The sequence below is a fragment of the Chelmon rostratus genome, chromosome 4 (assembly GCF_017976325.1).
Source record: "Chelmon rostratus isolate fCheRos1 chromosome 4, fCheRos1.pri, whole genome shotgun sequence".
NCBI classification, from domain to species: Eukaryota; Metazoa; Chordata; class Actinopteri; order Chaetodontiformes; family Chaetodontidae; genus Chelmon; species Chelmon rostratus.
In genome coordinates, this window is record NC_055661.1 from 11,727,484 (window position 1) to 11,747,472 (window position 19,989).

The following is a 19,989-nucleotide window of genomic DNA, read 5'->3' on the forward strand; positions in this document are numbered from 1 at the left end:
TACAAAGTAAGAGAGGAGTTTGAGAAACAAAAAGTAGGACTTCAGACCAGTAAGGAGAAAAGAAAAGGCCAGGGATTTATACTAAATTACAGATAAGCACTGAAAAGTAAACTTACTTTAACACTGGTCATCATTTATCTGTGTAAGTTAATTGTAACATTATTATTTTTTAATTATTAAAAGTGTGATGGATTATATGGGTAAAGAAGAAATTTAGCAAAAGTGACCACAGACTCCATGATAAAGAAGTTCATTCAGTCTGACTTTACAGCTTTTTAAAGATTAACTTTATAAGGTGAATATTACTCAGCTTACAGTCTTATGTGTCATAATTTAAAAAAAAGGAAACATTGGGCAGCATTTGACGAAATAAGATTTATTTTCAGGCTTGAGTCGTGGATCAGTGAACTTCAGTGAAGCATTAAGCATCAGCTCCACTTTGCATAATTAGTCTTGTTGACATTGACAGATTTTAATGAATGTTTTTTTTCCTTTTTTTTTTTTTTTATCTTTTATCAACAGAGCATTTTAACATGAATTTTGACCCCCGAACCTTTAGAAAACTGTTCTCACTTTCACATTTTTCCACTTAAAAAGTTTGTCTTGTTTTTAGAAATTACTTGACAGATGTTTAAGAACTATATTATCTGGCGGAAGCCTATGATGAAGATGGTGGTCATTAATTACTACTTAATAATATTACTTTATTATTTCTTAACGATAATTTATCATTGATTGATTGCAATTAGAACGTTTTTGTCCGATGGTGTTTGCGTCCCATATGGCAGCTGTAAACCCCAGAAAGGCCGACCTCTGGCGGTTGATCCTCGGCGGTGTGGCGGTGTTGTGCGGTGGACCCCATCACCGCGGACAGGCGGGACCAAGCACTTGCTGAGAGGCTGCTGTCTGTGAAGGAGCCGTTGTCTCCGCCGAGGACAGCAGCTTGAAGCGGAGTCTCGACTTTATAAGTTAGCCTCATATACACCTTAATATTAAACCAGAAACAGGCTAATTATCTGACGGACACGCTATTGTCTTCTCAACTGTTCCAAACTTCCAGAAGAAGCGGAGTTTTGACCGGAAACAGGGACTGGCCGTGTTTCAGTTTTTATTCCCCTTCAGCGACCCTCAGGTAGGACGGCATGAAAGTGGTTTAAGGTTATTTAGATAGCAGTATTCAGATTAAGCCTGCATGAATGTGTTATTATAAAGCTGGTTAAAGTTGCTGCCGTTGCAGCCTGAAGTATTTGAGTGAGCGGAGCTTAAGTAACGGTAGACAAGTCCCGTCGACAGGTGGGACCCCTCATGTTGTTTCCAGTCAGTTAGCGCTAGTTAGCTAACAGCGTCATTCAGTGAAGGTAAGGTTACAGGTTGTTATTGGCCGGAAAGGAGTCGGTTTAACTAACTGGGCCAAAAATCTACTGGGCCAAAACAAAGGAAAACACATCTTCAGGACGGTAACGATGGCCTGTATTAGCTCGTATATATAATCTGATGACTTTTTGATTTAAGATAATTGTGCCTTGAAACATACACATTAGCCAAATACTGGCTAATCAATAACAAACAATAAAGTAACCCCGCTGCCAAGAATCAAAGCAGGCTCATCTTTTCAGTCTGATGTTTTCTGGTGATGATGATGAAGGTGTCTTTACATCACAATATATTGTAAACACAGGACTAAAGCAGTGGAGACATATAAAATGCTTCACCATGCTTGATTCATACATTTGATTCCATAAGATGTCACTAACTACTCCAGGAACTGTGATTCATATGTTAGAAGAAATAGTTACAGTGGTATTAAAAGGTTATGTGGGATTTGAGTACTAGCTAATGAGTTATTAATTACCCACATATGCCAGTCTCTCAGAATGGAAATTTGTCTTTAGTTTACCAGCACAAGTCAAGAACAGCCAACACAGAGTCCTAAAACAAAGATGGCAACTGAACACCAGTGAAGTATAAAACAAGTTTATTAGTACAGAAATATGCGTAATATACAGCACAAAGAATAAAACATGGCAGAGGAAATGTTTATTTAGGATTTGGTTTAATACAACAACATTTAGTCTACCCTCGTTGATATAAAATAGTACAGTATAACGTAATACTCTTCAGCAACACCACAGTGTCCAAACTGACAAGTCGAATTGGCACTTCTCCAAAACAGATTGTGTGTTGTTTATTCTTCTGCATTAGTTGTAGATAGGTGTACATAAAACATTTGCAACTGAATGCAGATCAGCCAGTTTTTTTCCATGGGTTTTTATGGCCCAGGAGATTTTTCAGTGGGGTGCTTTTGGGCAGGAAGTCTTGGCTGACTCTTGTGTGTATGGCTGTGGGTCCCAAGCAGCCTACATTGGGCAGGGGCCTAATTGTTTTTGACAGATGTGAGACATGTGACTGTATGACTGGAATTCCATCACCAGCAGCAGATGATAGAGTCTTTGTGTTGTAGTGGAGCTCAGGCTGCTGCTGGTGGGTGTCTGACCTGACCTGTGACTGTGGCCCAAATGCTGTGCTTTCTGCCCAGCTTAACAATGAGATTTGTGAGTCGGTTTTAGACAAACACCACCGTACAACTACTACTACTTGTACTACAACTACTACTACGACTACAACAACTATTATTGCTATTGCTGCTGCTGCTCCTACAGTAAATGATTTGAGTGAAAACGCACAACACTGTTTTCAGGGAATTTGTTGTTAAATCTCAAAATGCTTCCCGAAGTCATTCTGGTTTTGTGGACCTCAACAGTCAGGATGCAAGACACAGTCACATCTTTCTTGACCAGGTGTTGAGTCTACAACTGCAACTGATTATTATTCACTCAGAAAGGGCTTGAGGCTCATGTTATTTCCTGTCAAATATGGGTATAATCAAACACTGCTGTAGAAAATAAACTAAGGCCCACTGGTTCACAGGACAGCCTGTTGATCAACAATTAAGGACACCTGACACCACTCATCCACCTGTCCCCTGGTCTTTCTGTCTATTTCTCCTGCCTCAGTCCACTCAGGAGCAGCACAGAGGAGCCCTTGTCTGATCCTCCCTGGACAGTGCCCCAATTTTCTTTTTTTCTTTTTTTTTTAACCTGAATCCATGGCAACTCTGTTCCCGTGACGAGCAGCCTTGACTTTTGCCCCTCCTGCTCCACCAACAAAGGCAAGAAGTTATGGAGGGAGGGAGAGAAGGGGGGAGGAGGATTGGGGGGACAAGGGAATTGTGAGGGGGATGAAGGATATGGAGGAATGAAGAAGGGAATAATGGGAAGGTGTCTGGGATGGAGGCTCTGAGGCGAGACCTCTTCTGCTGTGTGTGCCAGAGTCCCATAAAGAGAGGAGAGTTATCACCCTGGACTGTCGACTGTGGGCAGTGCCAGGGACCGTCTTTCTGTCCGTCTGTCAGTTCGTATGTCTAAGACTCTGAATGGCCGTAACTCCCTCACAATCCCACCAAGGTGCCTGAGCAGGAGAAATGTGTAGATGAGAGAGATTTTTTTGTTGTTAAAATCAGTGCTGTGGTGCCGAGTTCAGTAAGGCAGAGCACAATTATCCCTCAATCGTGATTAATGTAGGCCAAGAAAAAAATCAATAAGGGTTGAAGCTAATGATTTTCATTAACAATTAAGTTGTTGTTTGTTTTCTCAATAAATAGTTTTGCCTATAAAATGCCTGTAAAATGCCTGTCACAATGATAATGAGTGACATTTTCAAATTACTTGTCTTGTTCAACAGTCCAGAGCTATAATATATTCAGTTTACTAACAAACATCACAAAAGATCCAATCTTCACATTTGACGAGGTGGAACCAGAGAATATTTGTCATATTTGTTGGAAAAATTAATCAGTGTTTAATCAATTGTCAAAATTAATCAACAACAAGTCACTTGTCAAGTAAAAATCAGAAACATTCTCCAGCATCCAGCTTCTCAAAAGTGAGAATTTGCTCCTTTTCTGTTTTATATCTTGGAAACTCCTTATCTTTGCATTTTGGACTGTTATTTTAAGACTTGACCTTAGGTTCTTGGAACATGTGCTGGGAATTTTTCAGTATTTTATGACATTTCATCAACTAAACAACGAATGAAAAAAAAAAAAGTATAATAAATGAGTCGATTACAAAAGTAAAAGTTGCACCCCATGGATTAATGAATTATTTCCCTTATTGTTATGTAGTGTATTATCACATGTTACAAGCACATTGCGAAAAAAGAGGAATTCATGTTCTCATTTTTTTGTCCCCTGCAGTAACTTTGCCCTGCTGTTTACATGCCTTTTCACTCCAGCCCACTCCTTGTAGAGCTCCCTGCAGAAGAATGGTCATTGTTAAGTCGTATACATTGTGGCCTTGGATGTCTCTCTAAGATTTGCAGCCGAAAGAAAACAAAAATTTTAGCAGGAGGGTGGAGATGTGTTGAAATGTTCAAAGTCTGGCTGGACGTTGTGGGGGCTGGAGAGAGACTCCTACAGCCTGTGAAGAGGCAAAAAGGAAAGTATTGTTGTTTGGCTGCGCTCCCCGTCCTGGTGCCGACATCTCTACTCTCACTCTGACTTTTCTGGTTCAGAGACCTCAAAGCAAAGGTCATTCTTCTAATAATTCTATTTTCTGTTAATGTAGGAAAGCAGGTCTGATCTAGTTTATGAGATAATATTTGATAAATGTTCTGCTCTCTGTAAAACCTAATATACTCAACGTGACAGAAAGAGAAAATTGCATGAACAAGCCTAACGTCTGCCCTCATAAATCACACTCCCTTGAAAATAGTAAAACATTTACACTGTTCGGTTACTAAGCCTCATAACCAAAGACAGTCACGCCTAACTTTCCCATATCTCCACGTAGCGTTACTCATATCAGTGCTGCTGACAAACAGAGCTGGACTTACACTTACACTTACACTGTAGACTTTGCTGTCTTGATTGTCAATAGCATCTTTTTGTTTTGTTGTTTTTGTTTACAGGTCTGGACATTTTTGAACCATGTTTGACAAGCAACGCTATGACAGCCCACCTGTGTACAGCCCTCCTTTCTCCTCGCCATCCAACAACGGTTTTGGCCCTCCAGGCAGCTTCCATGCTCCTCAGAGTGATTACAACGCATACCCACCTCCACCAGGATCTTACTACATCGAGGACAAACCTCAGCACTTCTACAAATGGCTGTCGCCTCCGGGGATCATCAAGGCCATGATGGCTACGGTAATCGTGCTGTGTGTGGCGATATTTGCCTGCGTAGCCTCCACTCTCATGTGGGAAATGCAGTATGGAATGGGAATGGGAATGGGCTATGGCAGCGGATATGGCATCGGCAGCTACGGTTCCGGATACAGTGGTTATGGTGGTTATGGAGGTTATGGAGGCTACGGAGGCTACGGCAACAGCTATGGTTCCTACATCTCACCTTACTCGGCCAAAACCGCCATGATTGCCATGGCTGCCATTAACTTCATTGGGGCACTGGCCTTCTTCATCACCAGCTTCTCTAAATCCAACACTGTCCGCAGCAGGAAGTTCTTTCTGGCCCTCCTGATAAGCAGCATCATCATGGCTGTCCTCCAGGTAAGATTCATTAACATGTGTGCTTTCCATATGTATATGCTGTTCCACTTCTCTGTTGTTTAGAGAGTCTACAATCACCTTGTATGGAGGAAACAAATATGACATATAAAATATGACAGTGGTAATGGGTGATTAATTCATCAGATGAGATGAGACTTCTATATAGAGGAACAAGAGAGCAAAATATTGTAGAAATCGCCATGGTCTGTAAGTAGAACGTACATAAATATCTTTTAATTCTGACCGAAGGCTCACTTCTTCAAAATGTGTCTGGTGTGAGAGTTCTCGACTCTTGACTACATTCATAGATAATGCAGTTTTGCTTTAGCTGCCTTTCCTTATCCAGTAATATCCAAAGCTAAGCACAGTGTTTTCTAAGGACTTCATTTCTCATAGATTTTTTCATGTAATGGAAGTCTGTACCCTTTGTGAGGGCCCAGCCCACAGAAGCTCAGAATGTGCTAAAATTTGTATAAAGGACAAAAACATTTTAGTTGCTACACTAACCTCACATTCTGGACAAAATATTTTGTCTCCTCTTATAGGATCTGCGGCAAATATGCTGAAATTAACCCCACTCCCTCGCTAAAACATGTGTTTTGTCCTCATCAGCTGAAAGAAACTAAGATTTAATTACTGTAAGAAACAGTAAAGCTTAAACTGGAGTTAATTTTCAATGTTTAGATTCTGCTGCCTTACAATATATATGGTTTGACATTGTAGGTGTTTTAAAATGATATTTAAGAAATTTTATTTGTACCCTTCTCCATGCTCAAGTGTCTCACACTAATGTATAGTATTTGGAGGTTCCCATGGCACGTAGCAGCTGTGAAAACCGTTGTAAACGCCTTGCTCTGTTATGAATGGTATTTAAATATGCGTGTTTTCAAAACCCTGCATACCAGAAGTATAATCAGAAGCAGCACTGTGTGTACACAGTTTAACTCAGTCCTGTTTTCTACTCACTGAGTCAGTTAAAACACATCAAGCACATCAAGATGTTCATGCTGCTTAGTATGTATGTATGTAACATTACTATACACCCAAAATTGAAAAGACATTGGTGTTTTTGAGATACAATCTGTTAATTTTATTCAAAACTGCTGGTGTTCGGGTTAGGATTAGAGTATAGATTTTTTTAATATGGGAAGAGGGTCTTTAGTTAAAGTAAATTTATATAAACTGGCTGTTCGGCTTTTTTTTTAACAACTCGTGCTCGTTCTGATCCAAGTGATTGAATGATTTTCTTAAACCTGTAAGGGTGATCCAGTTTATTTGTGCTCAGCATGTTATCAAATTCAGTGTAGGTTTAGGTGTCATACCAGGCATCCATGACAATGTGGATGCAGCTGATTAAGCTCCAACAAAGTATTGTTACAGACAGACTAGAACTGGAACACTAGAGAATCATCAGAGGTTTGTTTGTCCACAATAAAACTCCAGGTTGTACTGTACTCTTCAGGATGGTCACCAAGTTACTGCGATGATGTGATTGCAGCTGAATGTGGGTCCTGATCTGATACTGTCAGATTTCAGGCATATTTGTCATGTCTGAATGAATAGTGACAAGTACTACTAATAAGTACTATTGCACTTTAAGTCTTTCTCAGTGAGAAACTTATTTTTTAACTGTAAATATCAATGTGACTGTCAATATACTAACTCCATGTTTTTTCCAGGGCATAATAAGCATTGTCTACATTGTCGGGGTGAACCCCATGGCCCAGGGTTCCTCCAGCATGATGTACAATCCCATGCTTATGATGTGCCAGAACCTCTACCAGACCAGCTACTCACAGATGGGAGGAGTAGGAGGCTTCCCTATGTACAACCAGTATCTCTACCATTACTGCTTTGTGGACCCGCAGGAGGTTTGTATCTTTTTCTGTAGATATTTTGCAGATATCAAGGGTCGAGTCAGCGTTTGATGTGACACAGTAGGGATTGCCCCTGGACACTGTTCAGATTGAAATAATAAGGAAGTTATTAAAACAAGGAAGTTATGGCCCGAAGTAATCAATTTATCTGTTTTTTGTTTGTTGTATTGTATGTTAACTGTTTACTGCATAAATTGTCTGAAACTTTTGAAAATGCCCATCAAAATTTCATTGAGCCTAAGCTTTAGGTGATGCCTTTAAGTTGTTTTTGTTTATTTTGTTAGAACAAAAAAACAAATATATTTACTGTACAATAACATAAAACAAAGAAATCAGCAAATCCTCACATTTTAGGTGCAGGAGCCAGTGTCTTTTTTGTCATTAAAGGATAATGATTAAATGGTCATTGTCAAAAGTGTTGATGATTAGTTTTGTGTACGTAGACGAGTCAGTTAGTGTACATATCAGCACTAAAACTAATGTAATGCTTTGGGTTTACATGTGTATCATACTGTGCATCATCTGTTTTTGTGAAACTTGTGTGTAAAGCTGTAAGAAATGTGGGAAAAGTGAGATAAATGAGCACACACAAAGCATATTATAGCCTCTCAAATTATCAGTCCTGTGCTGTTTTGTAATGGTTTCTGTTATCATGAAGCATGTATTGCATTTTTGGGTAGATGGAGCCACAAATTGTGACATGTATTTCTCCCCCATGACACACATGTCTATTTGTGTACTTTTTGTACCAGGATAAACCAGCTTTATCTTACAGCTTATCAACTTTTTTCCAATGTTCTTGCTTTTCTAGGGAGTTGCCATGGTGTGTGGATTCCTGGTTGTGATTGCCTTTGGCGTTGCAGCTTTCTTTGCACACAAAACAAGAGGGAAGATCTGGCGCTACGGGAAACCAAACATCTACTGGGAAGAGCCTCTTGTTGGCGGGAAGGCCTCAGAAGGCAGAGATGTAGAGGAATGGGTAAGAGACAACAGGATGGTAGTCACAGTTTAATAAGACTGGGTTTACACAGGATTTACAAAGAAAAATCATATTTTGTCCTTAACTGACCCTGAGTTTGTGCATGCACAGCTTGCAGTCAAATAAACAAGGTCACAGAGAGTTTTAATCCAGCCTAAGGAAAGTTGATGGAACGCAATGTTCGACAATGGATTTGATTAGATGATGAAATGATCGACTACAGTGTTTTTCTGCATAGAAGCTTCAGCTACCATCACTTAAATGTGCAAATTAGTTTCCACCTGTTTTTACAATGCAAAGTAGGTAAGTAGGTAGGTCATCAGTGAAGCAGTCATCCTGCTCAGGTAGTCATCAGTAATAAAGATAGGTTGGGTGAATGTGGTGATGCAGATGCAGTAAATAGCCAAGCTGAGACTTGCACATTCTTGAGGTTGGTTTGTCACTTGTTATGCTATTTTTGACATGGCTGCACCATATTTACCAGAAAGACTTTGCAATGTTGTTCACCAGTTTAAATCTCTCAGATGTTTTCATTGATTGTCTTTATGAGTTGAAAGTCCAAAAGTAGCATCATATATAGATCCTTATCAGTTTTATAGGACCCAGCAGGGAAACAGTCACACTACCGTAACAGTGTTTCCTGTGACTGAGTCACTTTGTTCTGGGTCAGGGCTGATCGCAGTGAGCGATTGTTTGCTCATGGTCTACTACCTGGTTTCACTCTGACTAATCATTAACCAGCTGAGAAGATAGTAAGCAGGCAGGTGGTTTCTATAGAGAGCCTGCCCTGTGGTTTTTAACTCTCAGCATCACGCTACTCAAATGAGACCGTTACCTGAGACATAGATTGATAATTGACTTGACCTGCCACTTTTCAAATGATACCTGTATAATGTTTGTCCAGATGTTGTGCAGGGGAGTGTCAAGAAGTCAGTACATGCAGACACACGTATACAATACAGTACAGTCTGATTGCAATTGTCAACTGCAAGTGAAAGAAATACAAATAAAATAGAAAAAAAACAACTAAATCCCTTGAATTATGCATGAAAACGATTACAAATATTGCTTGATGACCTTGTCTCCTTAATCGCCCATTGTTTTGTTTTAGTAAGGGGTTGGAAGGCCAAGCTACCCTCCCCTTGTCATGCATAAGCATACATATCTGTACACTTAGGACTCAGAAGCTAAGTTGTGTCATTTGATCAAATAAGCCAATGAAGGATGCACAAAGTGCTGTGAGTTACACTTTTCCTCTTGAACTGACTAGAAAATACCAGAAGGAACAGACATGCTGTTATATTGGACTATATAGAGCTGCTTGTTTTTGAGAGTGGTTGTCATTGCCTTGAACATGGCATCATGTACATGGAGGTGTACAGGCAGAGCACAGTAGACAAGACAAGTCCAGAGTGAACCCAATGACTAACACTAGTGTCTGATAATGGAGCCACACTCACTGATGTCATTGCCCTTATTGTAGGTACAGTAATGGAGTGTACACTGCTATTGTGTTGTGCCATGTTCGATGTAAATACTGCTTTAAAAAAAAGAATAAGAGATAAGTTTTGGATTATAAAGGTTGGGGAAAGGGCAAAGAGTTCTTAGAGTATTTGATGACTTTCATTAATATTTATTGAAGCCAGTCAGTCTCAAGGGTTGAAACATTTGCTGTATGTGTGTTGGGAAACGTATTTGACTTTGCTTCCTGAAGACTTTATTCTGTACAAAAGCAGGTCAGCCACGGTGTGCCACTAATTGCCTATTGCCACATATATATTGTACATATAGTATCTGTAACAGCCTCAATAAATAGGGGCTGTTAAATGTGGTATTATTGCCCCCTTGTCCTAATTATCCTCATATTTCCTAATGATCCACACTGTAGTTATATATTTTGTATTAGTTGCTATGCTGCCTGCATACTGTATCTGTGCCACAAAATGAGTCATCAGGCTTGTTTGGCTCCTTTAAACAGAGGCCAGAGACAGTCTAAGGCTGTGGTTGGTTTGAGAGTGGACCCATCTCTGTTGCTGAGCTTGGGGAGGCCTGGCATACTCTGATGACCTCACACACTGACTGCATTCTGCTCACCCAGAGCATTGTGTCTGCTGCATGAGGTCATGCATGAAGGCGGGCTGAAGTGCTGCACAGATGTAGAGTGCAAGCATCCTGTGCAGGTTTAATAGATAAAACATCAAAATTTAGAGTGAATGTGGTTTGAGGTTATAGTATAACATCATTATATATAGAATAATACTGTCTAGACATGAAACAAGTTAGAATTATATTGTATAAAGAAACATGTTGCTTCCATGTTGGTCTGACTGTTTGGGTTTCTGACTTGACTGGCTGCTTTAAAATGTTTTGTGTTACTGACATCTCTTCGAGGAGGGATAGTGTAGTGGTATAGCGAGGATGAACGACTTTGGGAAAATATCTATTATCAGTCAGACCAGTAGTCCAATAGATATAATTTTTCTTTCCAAAATAAATTCTGGCTTGTTTGGTTGTTTATATTAATAAATAAACACATTAACTATTTCTAAAAGAACTGATAACATCATACATTGCTTGTCATTGAGGAGCTCCAGAGTTCTGTTTTTTTCAAACTTATAAGATAACGTATAGATAAACTTAACCCAGTAACCTGCTTAGCTACAGCGGACTTAATATGGTGGCTACAGTTGTCTTTATAGATCCAGGGTCGGCGTGGAGCTCGTGATTTGGAAATTGCAGCTTTCGTTGTATTTTCTCTTTTGAATATGTCGATCACTGCTGCTCAATAGAACGTGCTGTTGAAGTGTTTTTACTAGTTTTGCAAAGCACCAGTGTCATCGTCTTTGGAGAAGCGCATGCCTGCAATTAAGCGTGGTTTTTGGTACTGAAGTAGGCATTTTACAGCTTACATAAAGCCTTGCCTTTTTTTACTCTAACTATGCCAAATCTGTCCTCTCGCACACCACCCCCTAATTTCTACTCTTTCCCATCATGGCTCTCTTCTTTTCCTTTTCTTTTGTCACATATGCACCTCTCCCTCACTTTGCCTTTTCTGCCTGTCTGCTTCCATTTGCTCCTTCTTCCCCCATCAACATCCACTGCTCTGTCTCCCTGCCTGTGTCTGTCTTTCTCCGTCTTTCCCTTCATGCTTCTCTTCACCAGGTCCAGGACTCTCAGACATTTTTACTGTGCGTCCATACTCTGCTCACAGCCCAGAAGCCGCTGTGCCTCACACTGACGGTGAATTGTTGGGATTCTTACATGAAGTGCAGTCTTGAAATGGGATTCTCCTGCAGCTGCAGGAGGGCAACTCTCCCCCACCCAGGCACTCCACCCGCCATGATTATTGTTTTTTGGGGGCTAGGCTGATGATAGGCTCTGCCCCTGTACTGAGAGGAATTTAGGAGTTTGCTCAGTAAGAAAGCAGGAGGATGGATGTTTTCTAAGGGTTTTATAATAGTGGAAATCTCACCTCTAACCAGTGCCAAGTGGCCAAGGACTGGTGCTGAGATACAGTATAGATAAGTACAGCAAATATTGATGCCCTCTTGAGCAGGTGCATTAGATGTCAGATGTCTTGTTTCAGAGGAACATAATCTTGCATGTTGCTCTGTTTTTCTGAGTTTTTCCAGAAATGTTTGTTGTTAAAAATAGCATTATTCCATCCATTTTTAGTGCTGTTTCGTATACCAAGGCAGATATTTGGTATGTTTTTGTTTTAGTCTCCTTTTTAATTTTGTTTTTAGTGGCCTCATGTCCTCTTTGTGTTGCTATGTTTTAAGAACAACAAAAGGCCATGATTACACTTTTCAGACTTCCAGGTAGCAGAGAAGCAGAAACACCTGTTTAAAGTTTAGACCGTTTTGTGTAGAGGTTGTGTAAAAGGCGTCTGTGTAATGCATTTGATTTCAAGTATTGTAAATGTATGTTTCTACATGGTCCCTGTCAAATAAGCTTGTAAAAAGGAAAGTAAAACTAAATCTAATCATTGTTGAATTTACTGGACCCAGTGGAAGAAGCAGTGACCACCCCTGAGGCCTTCATTGTGAGGAATTCCCTCATGCAGGCCCTCTGAGCTCAGAGGAAGGACTTGTAAATACAGATTAAGACAAATTTATTTCCATGACAGACACGGTTTCCTTTTGTTTGAAGAAAGAAATGGGGGGCACATCCGTTCCAGGTGGTCAAAGAGACATCTGACAATAAAAAGAGGTGAAAGCAAAGCTAGAATTATTGCCAGATAGTGTCTGTGTACATATATTGTATCCTTATGCCTAACCTTATTACATCATAAGTTGTTATCAGAAACAAAATATGTGAAAACTTAATCAAAAGCTGTAAACAGACCATCAGCTGTGTTACCTTACAATCTCAAGGGTTTTGGTTTATTTGTTGTTAGTGTTGGATTTATCTTACAATTAGCCTTTACCCATCCTTTGTTTTCGTTGCCTTGACCTTTTCAAGCATGGTGAACCAAACAGATAACCCTCATTTCACTGAGGAGTTGGGCTGTGCTGTCCAATTACATGCCTGACCGCTCTGTCAAACTTTAAGCACTAATTACCATACGTTTGTCTCTGGTGTAGAGACGGCTTTTTTCTTTTCCCCTCAAATTGAGACCTAAGGAAAAGAGGAGAAAACTAATGGCTTCTTGAACAGGATATCAGTCAGAAAATGAGCCTGTAACGTGGTCTGCTCTTTGTGAGTGCTGTGGTTGTTTGTTTGTGTTTGCTGAGTCGGTTCCTTCTGTTTTTTCCGGCCTGCTGTAGGTGAACAATGTGGAGGAAAGCCGCAGTGTTCAAGACGCCCCTACCCTGCTGGTGTCAGAGAAGGGAGCCGGCCTGCTCAACGCCTCAGCCAACAGTGTCATCTCCTACCCCCCAGCCAAGGTGGACAGCAGCTCCTATAATGAGGATGACTACGACAACAATGAGTGGGTGACCCTTTCTCTCTCAGTTGCCCCCAAATCACATTTGATTGGATACAAAGGGCAAAATGAATCATCCAAAATATTTGAATGTTTTACATGGAGAGGAAAGAGACGCATTATAAAATGAAAACATTATTCTTTGGTATACTGCGTATTTGATTAGATAAGTGACAAAGTGACACAAGGATGCTGTATTTCACTGTGTCTAAGAAATACTTCAGCCTTTCCAATCAGACAGATGTGCAGGAAAAGTCCAAAAGGAGAATAAGATATTTTTTTATTCCTATTAAAAAAGTAGCAGCAACATTTCAGTCTGTACACTGTAAAGCAAAGATTCCACGCAAACAATGAACCTCCAAACATGTGACTCACACAAGCAATATCTAATCACGGCTCTGTTGTAAAGCTCCTGAAAACATATTGCCCTACCCACAAAAAGAGCTCTGTGTGTGACCTTTGAGCCCTTGTTGGATTAACTTTCCCTTGTTTTTTTCTCATGTTCATTGAAATCTCTGAGGGAGGGAGAAGGCGGGATGTTTGTGAACGAATATGTATTTGCTTTTCTTCAAAGCAAGAAGTGATTACTCAAGCACCTTGTTTTTGTTTGCATTAATGTCCAAGACTAGTTTGTGTCACTGGAAGTACATTTCTCCTCACAGTTTCCTAACATCTCAGTACCTTTGAAAAACTCAAGCCCAGCTTGTGCCAAAAATATGCTCTGAATGACCTGTTGGGCGAGGACTTGGCTATTAATGTTCACAGACACTCGGACAAAATAATCACATTTTGTGTTGACAACTGAAATGTTTTTGATTCGGTTTAAAGTACAGATTATTATTTTGATCATTTCCTCCTGCACAAAGTAAACATAGCTGGCATTTTTCATCAGCAGAAGAATGCTAGCCTGAAGACCTGCAGTGGGCTTTGTTTTAATAATGCAGCCTTTTTTGTAAGAACTTGTAATATCTGCACTGCTGGATTTGGATTCCTTTACAAATCCCCACAAATGTATAAAGTTGAGCATGATTCCTCCTTTCTGTTGTTAAAGAGCTGTATCTGCTTCCTGGTCACTGAGGACCTTCCACATGGCACAGAGTCAAACAGCAGAGTGTGAGCAATAATCATTAGTGGCTCAAGGTGTTTACCTTCCTTCATATGGTGTCTGTCTGGGCCATATCAGTGAATATTTGTTTTCCTTAGACACGGTCTCATATTAGACCAATCCTGGTCCAAGTTCCTGGTGTTATTTGGGTCATGATGGTATTTATGGAATCTAACTTTTTGCTTCACTTGCTTAACTTAGAGTTTGATTTACTCAGTCTGGCATTAGACTGTCATCACAGCAATAAGTTTTATGAGCATTACTGAGAATGACTTGAAATGTCTTTTTTTTTTTTTTTTTATTGCCCTGGGTTTTGCCTCTCAGGCTGCATACAGGCTGTCTACATTTTCGTTGGGGCTGTAGGCAGCCTGAGAGGAAGACAGAAGAGGCAAGGCAACAGTGGAAGACAAAAAAGACAACTACATATTCTGTTTTCATTCAGGTCTTCAACCCCTTTCATGTGTTATTTTGAGTAATATCTCCAACAGAATTGTGGTCCTAATGTTATTATGCTAATGCACTTTAACAAGACTCTCTGATTATTATCTCCCCCTTGTTTTTGTTGCTGTTCTGCAGGTACTCAGAGAGGACAACCAGCCGACCATCAGAAGTCTTCTCCCATGGTGGAGGAACCAGCTCCAGCCCTTCAGAGGAGACCGGCGGGGTCCGCAAACCGTCCGCCAACAGGGGCAAGAGACGCAGACGCAACCCCGAGCTGGATGAGTCTCAGTATGAGACAGAGTACACCACAGGCGGAGAAACAGGCAATGAACTCGACGGAGAAGAATGGGAGAGGTGAGAGTTAAGCCTCCATAAATGCACTGTTGTATCTGCGTGCAGCTCATGCACTGTCTGGATTAAAGATGGAAATGTCATCATCTAAGAGCACTGAATGTAGATTGCAGTTAAATACTGTCGCCCCCTCAGGACCAGACCTAAATTCTTTGATTTGAATGAGTAACGGTAAGCTCAGAAAATCAAGCTCACATGAGACTGACATGATTTTTAGGAAAATTCAGCCATAATATCTTTTGGATAGAAACATGCAAGTATAGAATATTGGATAAACAGATGCTTAAACAGCAAAAGGCTACAGTGCTTCACTCTGTCCAGGAGTCTTGTTAATCCTCTGAGGCATGCCACTTCAAATGGGTTGTACCCAGACATAATGAGAGAATTGGGCCAAAGGTACAAAACATGGCGGTCACTGTAGTGTATGAGAAAATAGTTATATTTGGCTGTGGTTTGGTCTGCCCAGACTTTTAAGTATCATCTCTGAGAGAGATAGCACACCATTATTGAAACCAGCACTTACAGTATGCCTCCTTGACCTGTGCACGGTGTTCTTGTGACTCAGTAGTGCACCTGATAACTTCATTGAAGAAGGTGTGGTGTTCTTGAGCAGGAACAGTGAAAGTGTTTTAAGTCCTCCTTGTGACTATGCAGACTTCTCTCTGATTCTGACCTTTTGCCCCTCCTTCTCCTCCTCCAGCGCATACCCAGAGATAACATCTGATGCTGAGCGTCATGACTACAAGAGAGAGTTTGACACCGACCTTAGAGAATACAAGCGCCTGTGTGCAGAGATGGACGACATCAATGATCATTTGAACAAACTCAGCCGGCAGCTGGACACACTGGATGACACCTCTGCCAAATACCAGGTCAGATATACACTGTACTCACCATAAAGGCATCAAACATCCTGCTAATGCAAATCCAAATGATAGACTGAAACAGCACTGCTTGCATGTGCAGAGATTTCCCAACAAACGCTGATCTTGCCTCAAAAAGATTCTTTCCTTTGCTTCTCCCACTACGATTGCCTAGATTTAGATTTGGAGTTCACAGTTTACAGCTACAGTATGCTGAAGTTGTTACATTTGTGCCACACTCATATTCTACTCCCAGAATCACTCGTGTGGATATGCTGACTCCTTCTTTCTCCCCACACTTCATTTGTTATGTTTCCTTGACCACCTTTCAGTGTTCTGAACTTTCCGAGCAAGAACTCTGCATTAATAATCAAGACAAAAGGGATTGTAATTGCTGAGCAATAAAAACGTAAACTTTGCAGTGCCGTCCAGTCTGAAGGCAAATTCACTCGCACTTCCACAGCTGCAGTTCACATAAAAAAATTTATGTAATGTACTGAACGTGCAGGAGTTGTGAGAATTGTTAAAGGGTTAATCGTGACGATATGGTACACAGAAGGAACAATAGAAACCATTAAAATAACAGTTTAATGTGCACCCACAGCTTGCAGCATATGCACAGTTTGATTCTCAGTTACTGAGTCACTGCACTGACCAGTTCAGCCAGATCACATATCCAACACGTTTGCCTCAAGTAAAATGTGCCCTCTTTCACCTGGAGTCTCTTCGGATGTTGTTGGAATAAGTCAGTCCTCTATATTCTGCTACCTGCACAATTCTTTATGTCAGTGAATGGATGCAAATACACATCAAATACTCAGATGGACACGCAAAGGCTGATCGCCAAGGTCCTGAGTGCACAGGAACAGACATAAAACAGGAAAAGACAAGATTCCTTCAATGCTCGGTTTGTATGTGAGGGACATGCGATCATCACACATGTTTTTTTCCTCATGTTTCCACAGGCTGTAGCAGAGGAATATAACCAGTTGAAGGATCTCAAGCAGGTGAGGAAACACGATGATGCATTTTATATACTAAACTCCATAAAGACATATTGCAGTTATTTGTGGAAATACTACAGATTTTGTTCGCAACATCCTGCCACAATATCACCTTGTTTATTTTTCATAGAACTAATTTGCTCATAAATCATATGTAATTTGGGTTCTTTGTGTGCTCTCTAATCTAGACCCTGTTTGATTGCTTTTATTTATTTTTTAAATTTTTTTTCACTGTCTAGTCTTATTAACAAGTCAGTTCACTCTGGACCATGAATATGCATGCATTCGCTGTTTTGCAGCATTAGATGACTCATCTTTGCTCTCTCTGCTCTGTAGACGTCAGACTACCAGTTGAGGAAGAAACAGTGTCGCAGGCTGAGGCACAAACTGTTCCACATCAAACGCATGGTGAAGGACTACGACAAGAACCACTCATGAATGCACTGAGTCCTGACGCGCAGCTCTGTGGTCTACACAGCAAACACTCGCAGACGCAGGCCAAGATACACTCCAGAATACGACAAAGACTCTTTGACATCCTGAGACCAAAGTTACCTGTACAGAACCAACACACACACACGCAGATAGGGAACATAGTGTATGTTAATAATAATCAGCTTGTGTTTTCCTGTTTTCCACTGATCATTTATGTATAAGTAACTAAGTTTTTTTGGAAGGAAATGGAAGCAGGACCCTCAGCTGTTGCCCCTTCTACAGCAAGCACTGCCTTTTTTTCTAAAAGATTCAGCTTTGTTTGCAGTTTTTAGCCTCGTGTGGATCAGTGGGCGTGGTAGGAGAGAGAGGTGGTTTGAAAGTCACCTGTGATAACACTGCGCTGTGGCTCTGTTTGCTCTCCAGATTGGCAACTTTTCCTTTGTTTTACCTCCACAGATAAGAGGTGGAACAGTATTGTAGAGAACGCAGTGATGGCTGAGGGTTGCTGGGATTGTTTGCTGGCAAATATGCAGTTTCTTTTAACCCTTGGCATAGCGTTATCTTTGTGACGGATTAGCTTTGGGTGTGCTTTTTTCATCTTCGGCATCAACTTCATCGTCAGTAAAGTGAACTGCCCTCTGCTGGGATCATGTGTATTTTTCTCATGCGTTGCTTCTTGTCTAAACTAAGATTTTCATACAGATTATCATTGATGCAGTAAGACCAAAAAGGGGACAACTGGCCAATGACATACATGTGTGGCATTGTTGTATTGTGTATATACTTTTAATGAAACCCGTTCATACTACTCATCCTGAACAAATTTACAGTCTGTATCTGTCTGTTAGATTCTGCACATATCGTAGCATCTGTGATAACATTATCTGTTATTTGTGCATACTAAAGACCCATAGTGGCTTGTCTTTTTTAATCAGTGGTCATTCCAAATGTGCTTAAGCTATGCAAATCAGTAAAAACATCCAGACTATTTTTCTATTTTTTATCATGCATGCTCCTCAACAAACTGGAAAACACTGTCTGTCATGGTATATAAGCTGCACTCATCCTTTTCATTTGATTCTTCACCAGTGAAAGTGATCATCTGCTGATTCCATGTGTGGTGATGTTTGTATTAATCCGCTCAATGTGCAAAGTGTATGTTATAAAATTGTTTAGACACACTTATGATTTGTCATGCATTTGTATTTTTATGAAGAACATTGTTGTCATTTTACAAACCATTTGCGAGCCGTTTATTTTTGTATGAATTTATTTTCTTTGATGCTATGATAAGACCATTTTTTGTAACTGTATACTTCCATAAGGTATGATGTCTAAAAAGTATTGAATTCAGTAAGTAATAAACATTTCTAATTCTCTAATCTTTCTAATTCCCATTTCTTATTCATTTATTTATTTTTCACTTACTTTATGGTTTGCTGACCCTCCTGGTGTGGGGATATCTGCCGCCCTGTGCATCTGCAGTGAGCCTCCAGCAGAGAGTGCAGGAAGCCTTGTCTTTGCCAGGGGACACTGTTGATCCAGTCTCACTAAGCTCAGTGTAAGCTGTTGCTGCCCTCGTCTGGTAAACTGCTCTGAAGATCTTTTGCTGGGGCTGTTAACCGTTTGCTTTGTCCCATTTCCATATACACTAGCTGTATACGGCATGTGCTTTAAATTGTCATTGTATACTGTTTTTGCAGTTAGTGTTGAAAAAAATCAACAATTTAATCATTTTATACTTAACAGGAAATTATACAACACATCAATCACAGTCAGATCCTTCTGTTTTGCCACGGACTGCAATTTATTTTCATTTTCTGTTGTCTTTGTGTAATAATTGGTAATAATGTACACCAACAGCACACTCAAAAACAAATGTTTTTAGTATGCGTACCAACACCTTTCATTGTGAACATGGCACATGCTCATAACCTGATTCAGATTCATATGTAGTTTGGAATTGGGGCACAGCTCTTGGAGCTAAATTATTATTTTAACTGAATATCACCACCCACTTAGACTGCACTGGTTTTGCCCTTGTTGTCACTTTTGCTGTCATGTCATTCTCTGTTACTGTGTTAAAACCTGCCTTTTTCTGGAGTTCCTGCCTCATTTCATGAGACCTGATGAAATAAACTGAAGTGCCTCTGCCAATTTGGGAAACATGGATTTGATATATAACTAATAAAAGCTGCCTCTGCTAATGTCAAGTTTAAACAATAATAACAGTATGATGTCATACAGTGTCAGTATTTGGAGGACAAGTAAGTAGCTAAGTAGATAGTAAATATGAAGGAACAGATGCTTTAATGGCAGTTTGGGAAGAAAATTTAAAGAAAAAAATTCAGAAGTAGTGTGACTTCCTGTAACCTTTTATGTTTAATACAAATGTGTATGTCAAGTACGTGGAATAGAGCTGCAACTACCCATTATTTTCA

General features: G+C 40.2%; 1 protein-coding gene across 1 annotated transcript; it reads left to right on the top strand.

Moving 5' to 3' along the window:
- Positions 1-964: 964 nt before the first annotated feature.
- si:ch73-61d6.3 (occludin) lies at positions 965-18,900 on the top strand. The gene is made up of 9 exons (XM_041935634.1): positions 965-1,132; positions 4,969-5,566; positions 7,246-7,437; positions 8,255-8,422; positions 13,192-13,355; positions 15,031-15,249; positions 15,947-16,118; positions 17,075-17,116; positions 17,450-18,900. The coding sequence occupies exons 2-9, from the start codon at positions 4,988-4,990 to the stop codon at positions 17,549-17,551; spliced, it is 1,638 nt and encodes a 545-aa protein (XP_041791568.1). The 5' UTR covers positions 965-1,132; positions 4,969-4,987; the 3' UTR covers positions 17,552-18,900.
- Positions 18,901-19,989: the final 1,089 nt, after the last annotated feature.

Excerpts from the sequence above, each read along its gene's own strand:
- si:ch73-61d6.3 (XM_041935634.1), top strand. The coding sequence starts at position 4,988 with ATGTTTGACAAGCAACGCTATGACAGCCCACCTGTGTACAGCCCTCCT. Across the intron at positions 5,567-7,245 it reads TCATCATGGCTGTCCTCCAG|GGCATAATAAGCATTGTCTA; the intron begins GTAAGATTCATT and ends TGTTTTTTCCAG. Across the intron at positions 7,438-8,254 it reads GCTTTGTGGACCCGCAGGAG|GGAGTTGCCATGGTGTGTGG; the intron begins GTTTGTATCTTT and ends TTGCTTTTCTAG.